General features: G+C 47.1%; 1 protein-coding gene across 5 annotated transcripts in view; it reads right to left on the bottom strand.

Moving 5' to 3' along the window:
* Positions 1-17,365, bottom strand: part of ANKRD31 (ankyrin repeat domain 31) — a 387,557-nt gene that overhangs the window by 24,577 nt on the left and 345,615 nt on the right. For 4 of the 5 annotated variants that reach the window (XM_063963834.1, XM_063963836.1, XM_063963837.1 and 1 more), the window contains one exon: positions 12,615-12,711. The exons of the other annotated variant lie outside the window; for it this stretch is intronic. In XM_063963834.1, coding sequence (XP_063819904.1) covers positions 12,615-12,711 — 97 coding nt within the window. The remainder of the gene's footprint in view (positions 1-12,614; positions 12,712-17,365) is intronic. 5 annotated transcript variants of the gene reach the window in all.

The raw sequence follows: 17,365 nt of genomic DNA, 5'->3' as shown, positions 1-17,365 counted from the left end.
AACGCACAGCAAAGGTCCTCTCCACGAAGGGAACTAGACGCTACGCGTCTAGTTTCCCTTCGTGGAGAGGACCTTTGCTGTGCGGTGCGCGATGACGCCATCGCGCACCGCACATCAATTCAGCTGTACAGGGGGCGTAAATGACCACGCCCCCTGTACAAAGCCACGCCCCCTAAAGCCGCCCGGGGCGCCACAAGCCCCGGAGCCGGCCCTGATACTAATGACTGTGATTTGTCATCTAGGAACTTACAGAGGAGCTTTTATCTCTCTCCATTATACATAGAAAGATTAAACTTTCCACTATACGTTACAAGCTGTTCGTGCTAATTAGTACACTAGTAGAACATAGAGTACAGAGATACTAAGGACGGTAATTTGGCACTCAGGAACTTAGGGAGGAGCTTTTATCTCTCTCCATTATACGTAGAAAGATTACAATGGAGAGAGATTAAAGCTCCTCCCTAAGTTCGTGGATGCCAAATCAGTGTACTTAGTATCTCTGTTCAGTATGTTCTATTAGGGTACTAATTAGCACGAACAGCTTTTAACGTACAGCGGCAAGTTTAATCTTTCTATGTATAATGAAGAGAGATAAAAGCTCCTCAGTAAGTTCCTGGATGCCAAATCACCATCCTTAGTATCTCTGTATAGTATTTTCTATTAGGGTACTAATTAGCACGAACAGCTAATTAGTACCCTAATAGAACATACTGTACAGAGATACTAAGTGCGGTGATTTGGCATCCAGGAACTTAGGGAGGAGCTTTTAGCTCTCTCCATTTTACATAGTAAGATTAAACTTGCCGCTGTACGTTACAAGCTGTTCATGCTAATTAGTACCCTAATAGAACTTAATGTACAGAGATACTAAGTACGGTGATTTGGCATTCAGTTAAAAGCTGTTCGTGCTAATTAGTACACTAGTAGAACATACTGTACAGAGATACTAATGACTGTGATTTGTCATCTAGGAACTTACAAAGGAGCTTTTATCTCTCTCCATTATACATAGAAAGATTAAACTTGCCATTGTACATTACAAGCTGTTCGTGCTAATTAGTACACTAGTAGAACATAGAGTACAGAGATACTAAGGATGGTAATTTGGCACCCAGGAACTTAGGGAGGAGCTTTTATCTCTCTCCATTATACTTAGAAAGATTACAATGGAGAGAGATTAAAGCTCCTCCCTAAGTTTGTGGATGCCAAATCACTGTACTTAGTATCTGTGTACAGTATGTTCTACTAGTGTACTAATTAGCACGAACAGCTTGTAATGTACAGTGGCAAGTGTAATTTTTCTAAGTATAATGGAGAGAGATAAAAACTCCTCCCTATGTTCCTGGATGTCAAATTACCATGCATAGCATTTCTGTACAGTATTTCCTATCTAGCCAGAAACCCTGCATCCTGTGCAAGCTAGGCGGACAATTGGAGGGGACCCGAAACACGGTTGCTTCCCGTTTCCCTTTCCAGTGTCACCTAAACGAGTGGTTGGTCTGCCCCGAAAGCCAAGAGTCTACTCTTTTGGATGGTACCAGTCCTGAGACTCTGGGACACCCAGAACCAGATATATCAGTACGCAAAGTGGACCCATTTTCCCATAGACTATAATGGGCCCATAATGCAGACCCACCATGGGTTCCGACGCTTGCCATGAGCCTTGTGGGGGTCACAGAAACTTGGGGTTGGTACCCTCCTGTAGCTAATTGTCTCCCCTTCCATACCAACCTAGCGATGAAGGCTCCCACCTCCCACGCTAAGAGTCCCAAAGTGCCAACTTTTTTTTTATATATATGTTCCCGTGACATTCACTTTATTTATTTATTTTCTTTGTTATACATTTAATGAAAGGGTTCACACAGGTTTCACATAAATCAAAGTAAATCTGCAGCAGCGATTCATTCCGCTCTATACAAATACACAGCGGTAATGAGTATAAATTAGTGTATTCCGACGCAACTGAGCAACACAGTACTGTAGATCGTTGCCATTTGTGTATTGTACCTGACCTGAACTCCCTCCCTGTCCACTGCATGACCTGTGCAGGCTCCCAGGGGGGAAGGGCGATGGGGGTAGGGAGAGGTGGTGGAAAATACTGTGCTTTTGAGATACAAGTATTAGCGTCCGAGTCCCCTAAGGCATAAACCAACACCAATGGGAAGGAAGTGCCAACCTTTTTTTAATGTGTTCCTGTAACATTCACTTTATTATTATTTTTTTTCTTTGTTATACATTCAATGGAAGGGTGCACACAGGTTTCACATAAATCAGAGTGGGCGGGGGATTTTCCTACATACAGTAGTATACTGTTGCACATGTCTTGTAACCTGATCGGAACTCCCTCCCTGTCTACTGCATATACTTTGCAGGCGCCCAGGGGGGAAGGGGAAAGTGGGATGGGGGTAGGGTGAGGCAGTGGAAAATACAGTGTTCAGAGAAAAGGCATAATCAAAACCATGGGGAACTTTGCGGTGCATTGACCTCACTTATCCCTATCACCCCTGTGTATTTTAGCTAGGGATCCTTCAGCATTGCCCCGTAGCCTGCAAAATCTGTGCTGTTACTTGCTCCATAGCCGAGTGCCTCCATGGAGCTAGGAGTCACAGGCGGTAGCTATTTCAATTGAGTCTGCCCTGCTATAGAATTGTATGTGTACCGTACGGTGCATAGAACCTTGACAGTAGAAACTCTCCTGCAGCTTTGCCCTGCTTTATGTAAAACTTGTGTTTTGTCAGTTTGCTATGCGTTCGAGCCCGGTGTAACGTAATGTGCATAGACCTCGCTTATCTCTATCGCCCCTGTGTATTTTGGCTAGGGGATTGTGACGCTCCTTCAGCATTGCCCCGTAGCCTGCAAAACTTATACCATCTCTCACTCCATATCCGAGCGCTGCCTGCCACATGGTGGGGGTTCAGGGGCGGTGGCCATTTTGCCAGTGTGCTATGTGATCGAGTCCGGTGTACCGTAATGTGCATAGACCTCACTTATTCCTATCGCCCCTGTGTATTTTAGCTAGGGGATTGTGACGCTCCTTCAGCATTGCCCCATAGCCTGCAAAATCTGGACTGTTACTTGCTCTGTAGCCAAGGGCCTCCATGGGGCAAGGAGTCATAGGTGGTAGCCATTTCTATTGAGTCTACCCTGCTACAGAATTGTATGTGTACTGTACGGTGCATAGAACCTTAACAGTAGAACCGCTCCTGCAGCTTTGCCCTGGTTTATGTGAATAAAAAAAAAAATAAAGTGTCTGGAAAAAACTAACATGCATTCGTACTTTAGGAATCGAACCCGGGACTCTGAGTATAGGAAGCGGAACACTTCACCACTTCGCCGCAGACAGATGAATAAATCCATTGGTTTTGATTATGCTGTAATGGCTACGGGATTAGGACGCTAACATACTGTACAAAATCCCTAATCTCAAGAGGCAATAGTGAACTTCTAACACGTCCATTTGCGACAGTGTACACTACTGGTTTTATGTTGTTTTGTGTGCGGGACTTGAACGCTCACATATTCATAAAGTACTGTAGATGGATCATATACTGTATGCTGTACTATTTGCATCTGTACCGTATATACTGTATTAAATAATGCAGCGTAATGAGTATTTACTGTTTGCAGCGTAATGAGACGCCTTAGTAAAGTAGTCCTTATTATATATTTCAGTATTGTATTTTACGGGAGACCACACGCATGCGCAGTGGTGATTGTAAAAAGCGACATCTGGTGGATGATCACAGGTATTACATGTAAAGGTAACGCCAAACGCTCTCCGTGCGATTAGGTATGCCTCTCTGTGACTAGGCGCGCCTCCCTACGCCCCGGTACGCTGCGTATGCTCGATCGGGACAAACGCCTCAGCCAGTCAAGATAAAGGTGGCTACATCTGTAGGTAGTGTAGCGGGATGGAGATCTGCACTGAAGTCACTGAGAAGTATGAAAATCCACAGAAGCTTCACAAGAGACACACAGCTAGGCTGTGGACATCATTGTACTGGCAGTTTGTGACTCTAATTCAATCCCCTTTATACCCTAAGGAGGTCAGAGATTGGTTGCTGCGATCAGCTTAGCAGCTGTCTGGCTCGGATTGACTGAGACCTGGTCACACACATGAGATCTCACAGGTAGCTAATCATCAGCTAGCAACACAGACTGCAGCTTGTATGCTGAACAAACCTCTCAGACAATGAACACAGCCAAACAGAATATATAAGAACTAGAAAGCTGAGATAAACCCAGTAAGCAGGAAACACTGGACTGCAAGCTGTTGGCAGAGGTAAAGGTGTGTACACACGGTAAGATATTTTCTTCCGATTCTGACTATATAGTCAGAATCGGAAGAAAAGATAGTGCAGATCGCAAGGTGACAGTCACCTTGCGATCCCGATCCGATGCCGATGCGCGGCCCTGCGCGGTCGGCATCGGCAGAAAAAATAGGCTGTGCAGGCAAGTCAATCCTGGCTATCTCTATAGAAGAGATAGTCAGGATTGACATCGCACATAGCCAGCATCGCAAGCACACTCATTATGTGCTTGCGATACTGGCTAAGTGCCGACCCGGCCCCCTGTCGCACGGTGAGAATCGGATAAGTCCGAATCTCACCGTGTGTATGCACCCTAAGTCATGATAAGCTACAAGGTCAAGAGGGACAAAGAGGGTTATTCAGGTTTGTTAGCAAACCATAAAAGCAAACAACTGGGCAAGACCATGCTGCACTGCAGGTGCACCAGATGTAGCATGTGCAGAGAGATTTAGATTTGGGCATACCTTCCAGCATCAGGAGATGACAAAGCGGGACTCCTTTGCGCGGCGAAGCCACAAGCGACAGAAAAGGAGGCATGGCATATAGAAAAGGGGCGTGGCTTCATGGGAGTGCCACGATCGTGAGCCACTCCCCCGTTTTCCATCACTGTGAGGCATGCCCCCAGTCCCTCTGTCTCCCGTGAATAGACGCTGTGCGCATCTATTCACCACTGTTCGGCTGAGCAGAGCAGCGAGTGACAGGAGCCTCCAAATTGCACCAACCACAGGACACTCTGGCCCGCGGGTGGGACAGTGGGACAGTCCCCAAAAAAAACAAGACTGTCCCGTGAAAATCAGTGCAGTTGGGAGGTGTGATTGGGTGGGTTATATTGTTTCTGTGCAAGGTAAATACTGGCTGTCTACTTTTTACACTGCAATTTAGATTTCAGTTTAAACACACCCCACCCAAATCTAACTCTCTCTGCACGTTACATCTGCCCCACCTGCAGTGCAACATAGTTTTGCCCAGTTGCTTGCTTGCTTTTTTGGTTTGCTAACAAACCTGAAACTTATAAAATATCATGTTAACACTTAACCAACGATTTTTCCCTTCAAAACTATTAATAACATTGTTTTTGAAAATTAATTTTATTTAATAAAGTTTAAAAAGTATTTTTCTAAATGTTTAAACATTATATTATGCACATGTGCAGAATGGATCTCCTCATCAAAAATGGAAGGACAGGGTGGGACGGCGCAATCACATGAGATCTAACCATGCCAGTTAAGTGGTTAAGCACCAACAGGCATTTTAGCTGTGTTTTAGAGTCCCAGTATACGCCAGAGCACTTATAGGGGTATATGCAATTGCAGTCGAATTGCCGCAAATGACGAAAAACGGGGCATTTTCGACACAAAAAATATATTCGACAATGCAATACAGTACTTTTCGACAAAAAAAATGACTTTTCAGATTCGACTTTTTGAAATTCGACAGTTCACAAATTCGACGTCTGCAATGGTAAAAATGCGGCTTTTCGACAAAAGTATATTCAATTGAAAAATGTTGATTCGACAACAGTGCTTTTCGACAGTAAATTCGTCAATTTCATTCCGCCTCACTTTGCTGGCGGAATCTAATAAAAAAAAATTTAAAACATGTTTTTTTTTGTGTTTTTTTTTTATTGCTAATAGCATATCTATTTATATTAGAAGGGATAAGGTACTTGGTTTGTCTATTAGGATTTACAACTATTATTTATATATTTTTTTAAAATGTTTTTTTTTTAACTGACTAAAATTGAGAGAGCATGGTTTTCAGTGGGATGGGGTGGGAATGGGTTAAAATTCTGGGAAAAAAAATGCATGGGGTCCCCCCTCCTAAGCATAACCAGCCTTGGGCTCTTTTAGCTGGTCCTGGTTGTAAAAATATGGGGGAAAAAATTGACTGGGTATCCCCCGTATTTTTCGAACCAGCACCGGGCTCTGCGTCCGGTCCTGGTGCAAAAAATACGAGGGACAAAAAGCGTAGGGGTCCCCCGTATTTTTTGAACCAGCACCGGGCTCCACTAGCTGGGGAGATAATGCCACAGCCGGGGGGACACTTTTATACCGGTCCGTGCGGCCGTGGCATTACATACCCAACTAGTCACTAGTGACCGCGGGTAACTTCACCGCTGACCGCAAAGTTCCCACCAATGAATATAATGGAGCGGCTTTGCGATGCGCTGTCTGCCAGCTCAGACGCGCATAGCCAATCAGGAGAGTGCCACAACGTGGCGCTCCCTGATTGGCTGAAGGGACCCTCTGTGACAGGAGTCACGGGGGGTCTCAGCATTCGGGGAAAGGGGTCCCATGTGTAAACATGGGACCCCTTTCAGTCCGTGGTCCGGGTATGCGGTTTGTTTTTTTGCCAAGTACGTGGATTACAAATAATAACAGGACACTGGATTTAGGTGTGTATAATTTTATTTTCAGGTACCCCGGATTCTACTTGGAGACGTCGACAGATGGAGACGTGGACACAGTCGGCATGTGAACATAGGTAAGTATGTGTGTGTCGGCATGTATGTAATAAAGTTTTACTTTCAAGGTGTGCGTGTCCTGCTTTTATTTGGATATTTTTTTGCAGAAGAACTACAGGTACCAGCGGGCCCATTTCCCCCCGCATGCTAGTACTTGTGGTTCTCCAAGTACCAGCTTGCGGGGGAGGCTTTCTGGGACTTGTAGTTCTTCTGCAAAAAACAATATTCTTTGATTTTACACAAGGCTATCAGCCCCCATCCGCAGCCCTTGGATGGGGGGGACAGCCTCGGGCTTCACCCCTGGCCCTTGGGTAGCTGGAGGGGGGACCCCTTGATTTAAGGGGTCCCCACTCCTCCAGGGTACCCCGGCCAGGGGTGACTAGTTGGGTATTTAATGCCACGGCCACAGGAACCGGTATAAAAGTGTCCCCTGGCTGTGGCATTATCTCCCCAGCTAGTGGAGCCCGGTGCTGGTTCAAAAAATACGGGGGACCCCTACGCTTTTTGTCCCCCGTATTTTTTGCACCAGGACCGGACGCAGAGCCCGGTGCTGGTTCTAAAAATACGGGGGATCCCCTGTCCATTTTTTCCCCGTATTTTTACAACCAGGACCGGCTCAAAGAGCCCGAGGCTGGTTATGCTTAGGAGGGGGGACCCCACGCAATTTTTTTCTGTGTTTTTTAACCATTTTTGCGCCGTCGGAAAATTCGAATCCAGGACGCACTTATCCGTCAATTGGTCCGTTTTTCGACAGCGGGACTGTCGAATCCGTTTTTTATTGAATATGTAGAATTCCGGCACCCGCCGGCCGGAATTCGACGGTCGAATTGTGTCGAATTTAAAAACGGGCGAAAAAAAGCCGCAATTCGCCCGGAATTGCATATACCCCTAAGTCTGCCTGAACTGTCATTTCAGATTCTTATAGACCAATCTCCTATATATTAGCCCAAGTCTGACTCTGTGCCTGGCCGTAACGCTGGGTGGAGTTACAGTGCTGGGGGGAGGCAACGGCCTCTGCCCTGTACAGCACATCAGTAGGGAGGCGGACACAATCAGCCACTGGATGGACGCCACACCGCGCCCGCTCACACAAGAGCCGCATTAAGGGGGTCACTACCCTGGGATCCCTAACTTACGGGTCCCCTCAGCCGGAGCTCTGTCCCCATTCAGGTGGGCAGGAGGGATCCACGCTGCCGGGGGAGGAGTGCGGGCTCTGCATGCGGCTTCCTGCTCTCGGCCAGCATGGCCGAGCAAACTCCAGCCTCCGCCGCTATCAGGAGAGATGCTGCTGGCGGCGGAGGCTGGAGATTGCTCGGCCATGCTAGCCGAGAGGAGGAAGCCGCACGCACAGCCCGCACTCCGCCCCCGCCAGCGTGGATGGCCGAGAGGAGGAAGCCGCATGCAAAGCCCGCACTCCGCCCCCGCCAGCGTGGATCACTCCTGCCCCGGCAACCTGGTGTCCTGTCACCCTGCTGCAGCGCTCCAGTTGCCTGTGTGAGCCAGGTGAGCAGCGCGAGCAGCAGAGGAGGGGGTAGGGGGGGGAGAGAGAGAGAGAAGGAAGAGGGATGGTTATTAGCGGCCTGATTTTCTCCTGGTAATCTGCGGGGGAAGGGGAGGGGGGTGATGGTGCTGGTGATCAGCGGTGGTGGTGGGGGGGGGGGGATGGTGCGCACCTGTCTTTGGTGCCCTGGGTCCCCCCAAGGCTTAATCCGGCCATGTGTACACCCACACCCCATGCCATGGACCCCTCACTTATGCAACCCCATCACCACCTAACACAGGGGGGCCATGCAGACCACCGCACGCCATTTACACAACGCCACACCACCCACCCATCCCTGCGCACACAACACTCCCATGGCATGCACCATGCTCCGCTCCGGACACAGCTGCCAGCTCACACACACACTGCGGCCATGTGGAAACGAGCGCCTCCTTTCCCAGCAACACACAGCCACCCAGACCCCAACTGACACCCGCACCCCACACCACGGAACCCTCCCTCCGCCAAACCCCGTCACCAGCTACCAAATCCAGCTACTGAGGGGACATGCTGGCCGGGAGCCGCCGTCCGCACAACGGACCAGCACACACCATGTTAACACTGCCCGTTGCTGCACATGCGACGCCGCATCACACTGCAAGCACCCCGCACCTCACTCTACTTCCGTTAGGTGTATCGCAGCAACTGCCCCCAGCCCCGCGGGAGACATGTATGTTCCACGCCAGCACCAGACACCCACACCTCGGGACAAGGGACACGAGTGCACATTCCAGATTCTATACACCCAACGCAGACACTCACAGACGCCCACCTTGCACTATCATCCATCCCAGTATGTGCAGCAATGCCTTTTGCCCTAATCCTCACTTGCATGCCCCCATCACAAGGGGGGGAACAAGTGCCACCTCATGGTCCCACACAGCCCTATCACCACAACACTTTACAGCTCCAGCAGCCAGAGACATACCATCGCCTGTCAGCACACAAACAATGCAACCTCTTCTCCCTTACACACACACACACACTCACCCTTCACACTCCTAGCAACACGCACGCACCCTCCCCCGCCCGCTGCACACACAAAACACCTTCCCCATCCTTGCTACACCTTCCCACAACACACTCCGCCACCCACAGTCCCTTCACCCCCCTCCACAATGCAGCACAAAACCACCCAAAACCTATCACATACAACATCTGCCCCTAACCGTAAAACACATACACCTCAACCCCCCCCCCACCACCACCACCCTCACCCCCACCCCCACCTCCACCAAAAGAAACACTCAAACTACTATTCTACACCTTCACATTTCTCTGGGGGGTTACAGGGGTGTAGCCCCTTACAACGGTGTGAAGAGCGCCCGTAGGGCGCGATGAATCACCTAGTATTGTTATAAAATGTGAAATGCAAACTACCAAAATATTACCACAGAAGCTGAAAATTATTTTACTTTCTATAATTAACACAGTTCAAGCCCTATTATTAAATATAGTTGCTAATGACCTTTTTCTAGCTCTCCTCTCACACTGGAGCCACTTGTAATACTTTTGCATTCCTGCAAAAGATTTTCAGGCATGAAAACAGAAAGCGGAGAATGCATGTTACCTCTATAACCGGCTACAACAATGGGGGTCATTCCGAGTTGATCGCTCGCTAGCAGTTTTTAGCAGCCGTGCAAACGCATAGTCGCCGCCCACGGGGACGTGTATTTTCGCTTTGCAGGAGTGCGACCGCTTGTGCAGTAGAGCGCCTGCAAACACATTTTGTGCAAAACAAGACCAGCCCTGTAGTTACTTATCCTGTGCTATGATTGCTGCGACGAGTGACACGGTAATGACGTCAGATACCCGCCCAGCAAACGCCCGGCCACGCCTGCGTTTTCCAAACACTCCCAGAAAACGGTCAGTTGACACCCAGAAACGCCCTCTTCCTGTCAATCTCCTTGCGATCAGCTGTGCGATTGGAATCGTCGCTAGAACCAGTGCAAAACCACAAAGGACTTTGTACCCGTAAGACGCGCGAGCGCACTGCAGTGCATACGCATGCGCAGATTAGCCTTTTTTTTCACCAATCGCTGTGCAGCAAACAACGGCAGCTAGCGATCAACTCGGAATGACCCCACAATGGACCTAATTCATGTCTGTATGTAAATGCATACGCAGCTGCGTTTTTCTAGGTTATAGAACTGCTAAACATCCAGAGTGAAGCTGCCGCCCAGGAAAGAAAATAGACGCCCGCAGAAGAAAGTCCTCCACAATTACCATGCCCATGTTAACTCCCCCAAATGGTTCCTTCCTATCAATCACTCTGCGTATAACTTGTCAGTGTGAGCGCGATCGTAAAGATACCTTGGCATGTGCGTAGTATGATCGCAGCACATCCGCAGTCTGCTGATAATCGCTCCCTTGTGAAAACATCCGCATTGCGTACAACCATGAATTAAGTCCAATGTTCCTTGCACGTTTATTAATACTTATTTTAATGTTTGGTTGTACCAGGTAAACTATTGTACCCTGTTATACAGAGATATACTAATGTACAAATTGGGGCTCAGAAGATCAGGGTTAATTTGAATTATATTGTGCAATAGCTGATTTTAGTGCACAATAGTAAAACACTGAGGCCTAAAAAAAAACAAGTGTACCGTAGTAAATGATTGTTTGAAATATGGCCCTCATTCCGAGTTGATCGGTCGCAAGGCGAATTTAGCAGAGTTACACACGCTAAGCCGCCGCCTACTGGGAGTGAATCTTAGCTTCTTAAAATTGCGACCGATGTATTCGCAATATTGCGATTACTAACTACTTAGCAGTTTCAGAGTAGCTCCAGACTTACTCTGCCTGTGCGATCAGTTCAGTGCTTGTCGTTCCTGGTTGACGTCACAAACACACCCAGCGTTCGCCCAGGCACTCCCACCGTTTCTCCGGCCACTCCTGCGTTTTTTCCGGAAACGGTAGCGTTTTTTGCCACACGCCCCTGAAACGCCGTGTTTCCGCCCAGTAACACCCATTTCCTGTCAATCACATTACGATCGCCGGAGCGAAGAAAAAGCCGTGAGTAAAAATACTTTCTTCATAGTAAAGTTACTTGGCGCAGTCGCAGTGCGAACATTGCGCATGCGTACTAGGCGGATTTTCACTGCGATGCGATGAAAAATACCGAGCGAACAACTCGGAATGAGGGCCAATATCTTAATCTTTGGTAACAAGTGACGATTAGTAGAAAGATAACAAAATATATATTTTACAGTATATATATGAAATACTATACACTTCATAAATGCCTGACTTGGCTTCCAGATAGACAAAAGTGTGCAGCATCTAATGGCGCTAAGCCCGTAAGATGTATCCCTTATATTACTTAGGGAATATATCAATTAAAACCAAAGTGGTTAAAAAATACAATACATTTTATTAAAACATGTGGACATGCATGAACAATAACAGTTTGAAGAAAGAATAAAAATACAAATTAAAAATTTTTGAACACAATACAGTACATAGTATGTGCAGCTGGAACTGGGAGGCAGTGACTCTGTCAAAGTGCTAGTGCAATGTGCTGGTGGCAAATCTCTCACCCTTTGGTGGCCCTGCGGTGGGCTAGCTTAGGAAAGCAATGCTGGTCCGGCGCTGATATAGCCCGGCACCACCGCATGGGGCATGAATCAGCTTCTGAGTTCTTTACCAGGTGGTCACCGCTCCTTGGTCCAGTTTTCAATCCAATATACTGTATATTGGATTGAAAACTGGACCAAGGGTGAGAGATTTGCCACCAGCACATTGCACTAGCACTTTGACCGAGTCACTGCCTCCCAGTTCCAGCTGCACATACTATGTACTGTATTGTGTTCAAAAAATTTTAATTTGTATTTTTATTCTTTCTTCAAACTGTTATTGTTCATGCATGTCCACATGTTTTATTTTAATAAAATGTATTGTATTTTTTAACCACTTTGGTTTTAATTGATATATTCCCTAAGTAATATAAGGGATACATCTTACGGGCTTAGCGCCATTAGATGCTGCACACTTTTGTCTATCTATAAAGCATCCAGGGATTTTGTGTTTGTCCCTCCCGGTGCAGCAATTAAGGCTGCTCAGTCTGCTTTCATTGCGCAACTCTTGTTAATGTACACCCACTCTTTTGTGACTTGGCTTCCAGTAAGCTCTATGCTGCAAGTGAAAGCATGTGACATTGTGACCTAACACACCTCATTTTTACAACATATGCAAAACATAGTGTCAGCTGTAAACAAGTTTATAATATTGTCATTGTGACTGAAATATCTCTGAAAATCAAGATAACATGTGATATTCTTGAATGACCTCTTACCATTAGTTTGGTCTTGCAGGGCATAGTGATTACATTTCTTTGGAGCAAAGTCCTCCTGTTTCATAAGACTTGTCAGTTTTTCCCCTAAGTATGTGACCTGCAAAAACCAAACATTATTCTTGTTTGAACCTAAAGTTTAGGGTGATCTTATTCATACCGCTTTCACACCGCCTGAGGCGGGTCGCATCTGGGAGCCTTACACGGGAGCTCCCAGGGTGCGACCTGCATGACATGATCTCCAAGCTCCGCCCGTACACACACAGTGAACGGGAAACGGGTCGCATCGACCTGGCTCCCATTCACATCGCACAGCGAGCCGAGTTGAACACGAGTTCAACCCTGCTCGCTACCAGGGTTGAAATACCAGCTCGCACAGTTTATGCACGCTCATGTGCCAAGAACCCGTGTTCATAGCTGGCAAATCACAGAGCTATATGTTAACATGGTTGTTAAAGGGTATCTCCAACCAAAAACTATTGAATCAATTTGGTGCGTATACAGTAAGGCTAGGTACACACTGTGCAATAAATCTCTCTCATAGTCTCTCTCATAGTGCTGGGCAGCCGGACGCCGGAATTACTGCAGCGGTCAGACGCGGGAGCAGGGCCCTGTGAGTATGGTGTTTTTTTCCCCCCTATGTGTAGCGGCGCATCTACTGGGGGCATTACTACTGAGGGGGCATTACTGTTGGGGGCTTTACTACTGCGGGCAAACTACTGGTGGCATTACTACTGGGGGTAAACTACTGTGGGCAAACTACAAGGGGGCAAGCTACTGGGGGCATTACTAACAGGGGCAAACTACAGGTGGGCAATACTACTGGGGGTATAACTAGAGGGGTATTACTACTTGGGGTCATAACTACAGGGGTAAAACTACTGGGGCATTACTACTGGGGACTAAACTACAAGGGGGCAAACTAAAAGGGGGCAGAACTACAGGGGCTGAACTACAAGGGGGCAAACTACAGGGGGGCATTACGACTGGGGGCATTACTACTGGGTGCTAAACTACAAGTGGGCAAACTACTGGGGGCATTACTAACGGCAAACTACATGGGGGCTAAACAACTGGGGGCTAAACTGCAGGGGCATTACCACTGGGGGCATAACTACTGCGGCTAAACTACATGGGGCTAAACGACTGGGGACATTACTACAGGCAACATTACTACTGGGGGCAATACTACACAGGGGCATTACCATTAAGGGCATTACTAGTGGGGGCACTACTAATGAGGGCACTGTAAAGGGGGCACTTCATAAGGGGCATCACTCATGGGTACATAAGAGGCACTACTACTGCGGTCATTGCATAAGAGGCACCACTACTATGGGCTCTATATAAGGGACACTACCACTGTGGGCACTACAAGTACAGTGGACATTGCATAAGGAGCACTAGTACTGTGGGCATTGTATAAGGGGCATTGTATAAGGTGGGCATTATGTGTATTACGGGGTGCTACTACTGTAGGTATTATTACTATTGTGTGACCATGCCCCTTTTTGAGACCATGCCCCCTTTTTTACAGCGCACGCAATAACTCTATAACGTGGGCGCCTTGGAGAGGGGGGGGGTGAATTCCACCACCTCTCTAGGACCACTTTAAGCTCTGGGTACAGCTGTGTGTACGGGCGACCCACCGACCAACTTGTTATAAGGCCACAGGAACCACTGTCAATAATATCACAACTGTCTGGCCAGACACAATCCTGTGGCGGTTTAGGCAGGTGTGGAAAAAATGCAGCAAAGTAAGAATGCTTTCAAAAATAGAAGTGATAATAGTTTATTTTTATCAATTAACAAAATGCAAAGTGAATGAACAGAAGAGAACTGTAAATCAAATCAATATTTGGTGTGACCACCCTTTGCCTTAACACAGCATCACAGCATCAATTCTTCTAGGTACACTTGCACAGAGTTTTTGAAAGAACTCTGCAGGGAGATTGTTCCAAATATCTTGGGAAACTAACCACAGATCTTCTGTGGATTTAAGCTTGCTCAAATCCTTCTCTCCCTTCATGTAATCCCATACAGACTTGATAATGTTGAGATCAGGACTCTGTAGGGGCCAGATCATTACTTCCAGGACTCCTTATTTTTCTTTATGTGGAAGGTAGTTCTAAAGGACATTAACTGTATGTTTGGGGTCATTGTCCTGCTGCAGAATAAATTTGGATGTATTCATTCACATTCCTTATGGTATTGCATTATGGATAAGTACCTGCTTGTACTTTCTTACAAAAAAATGGGCAATGTTGAGGACTGTAAAAGGATAAACATCCTAGTGATATTTGGTGGACCCCCTTTATTCAAGTAAACCTTAGTTACCTTTTATACCAGTAAATAAAGACACGGAGACTTGATTTTGGCAGAAAAATTGCTAGCTATTTATTTGACCCTAACCATAGCAAAACCTGTAATTGGAAAAAGTTTGTTAAGATGCCGAATCAGCCGGCATAATGGTGGCAGAAAAAAGAACGGCTCTATTAAACTATTGGTAAACTTAAAATGGTAAACTGACCGAAACCGTCCAGCACCCTATCAAAACCGGTAATAGGTGTCAACACAACCCCCACAGTGACTTCCCACCGCTCCTGGGTGCCCTGCCGCTGCCTCCCGGATGGGTGGTCGAGCGGCCATTAAGTCGATGGAGGTGAGTGCACCTAAACCATATAACACTGAAACTTACTACCTATAAAAACCATACAACTACAAACTGCCGTTCTTTTCCGCCTATAAATAGCCAACGAATAAAACCAGCCAAGCAATTAAACGCCAATGCACTCCGCGTCAAACAAAACAACCTCTACCCATAGGGCGGGAGGGCGGGAAGGAAATTCACAAGCAAAGAGACCCAAAATGGCCACTCCTGCCTATATATATCCTAACCCTCCCCTTTTCCTAAGGCTGTACTACCTCACAGCTAGGTCCACCCCTCACAGGATGTTTAACTCATTCCTCTCCTATGTAGTCAATTCTCTCTCCTAAACATCCTAGTGATATTTGGTGGACCCCCTTTATTCAAGTAAACCTTAGTTACCTTTTATACCAGTAAATAAAGACACGGAGACTTGATTTTGGCAGAAAAATTGCTAGCTATTTATTTGACCCTAACCATAGCAAAACCTGTAATTGGAAAAAGTTTGTTAAGATGCCGAATCAGCCGGCATAATGGTGGCAGAAAAAAGAACGGCTCTATTAAACTATTTGTAAACTTAAAAAGGTAAACTGACCGAAACCGTCCAGCACCCTATCAAAACCGGTAATAGGTGTCAACACAACCCCCACAGTGACTTCCCACCGCTCCTGGGTGCCCTGCCGCTGCCTCCCGGATGGGTGGTCGAGCGGCCATTAAGTCGATGGAGGTGAGTGCACCTAAACCATATAACACTGAAACTTACTACCTATAAAAACCATACAACTACAAACTGCCGTTCTTTTCCGCCAAAAGCGAAGGACTCCATCCCAGAGTCCTCGCACCGCCACCATAACCTACCCTAACTCCTGCAACACTAGGAACAGATCCTCCAGGAAAAACATCATCCCCTCATTGGATAGATGTACACCATCAGGCCGAAAAAGGTGTTTGTCTCGGAACCGAATCCTAGGGTGGCGAACCACTTTACCTCCGTGGGCCAAGACCCACTTCGCCACCGCCCCATTCACCTTTATCCTGGCCTCATCTATTACGCGTCCGTCCTCCACACCTCGCCAACTCAACCTTGGCACCATCAGGGAAAATACCAATATACAATTGGTCCATGCTGCGGCCACCCTTGCCAGATCTTGTATCATGGCCCACCGTAACTCCAAGGAAGTCCTCTTCCCTAGGTCGTTGCCACCTAAGTGGACAACCAAAACCTTGGGAACTCCATGCTTCCTGGCCTGACTGACTAGTCTACTCATCAGATCTTTCCACATCATTCCTCGCCAACCAAGCCATCTGACTCCCTGACCTCCAGGAAACCTCTGAGCAGTATCAGAGGCCAAAAACCTTGCTGCCCAAAAGACATACGAGTGGCCGACCACCCAAACGGACAAGCCATCAGCGAAACAACCTGAAGGGAAGGAAAAAGGGGTAAAATGTGTTACTAGACTTCTACGCCATAAATTGTAATTGTGTTAACCTGAAGGATCTGCCAAAAATAATTTTTTTTTATTGCTTCCTAATGTCGCAGCAGTCACGGCCTAGCCGATCTCCCGAGCTTCTAGCCAATTTGAAGCAAAAACATTAAGACATTAAGGGAAAGGCAAAAGAAACAAAACAAAATTAAACAGGGGGTGGGGGGGTGGGGGGGGGGGGGGTATGAAAAAAGAGGGTAAAACATGAAATAACTCAGCTGGAGGTGAAAGCATAAAAACCTGCTGAGGGACTTAGAAGAAAAAGATCAGCCGAATTAATGATTAGAATTCAGTCCGTCAAGTCAGGCAAAAATCGCAAAATAACTCCAGACCCCCGCTGCCGGCTCACGCCCGCAGCGGCAAGTGGCTAATCCCTGAGTAGGATCACACACGGGTAAACAAACCAACGTACAGTGAACATAACATATGCATAAACACAAAGCAAACATGATCTTACTCTAACTTTATCAAGGCCAGCTACGCTTAAGCAAAATATCTCAGGCGACGGGGCGAATGTACCGCTTATAACAGGACGACTTCCATCGTCCCACCGCCTGGATTTGCGCCCCCGAAAAACCCGCTGCCGCTGCCGCCGTTGCAGCCCCTATGCGGAAGGAGTGTGT

The sequence above is a fragment of the Pseudophryne corroboree genome, chromosome 1, assembly GCF_028390025.1.
Source record: "Pseudophryne corroboree isolate aPseCor3 chromosome 1, aPseCor3.hap2, whole genome shotgun sequence".
Classification (NCBI taxonomy): domain Eukaryota; kingdom Metazoa; phylum Chordata; class Amphibia; order Anura; family Myobatrachidae; genus Pseudophryne; species Pseudophryne corroboree.
Note: the sequence above shows the minus strand (reverse complement) of the source record. Positions and strands in the feature narration are given on the sequence as shown.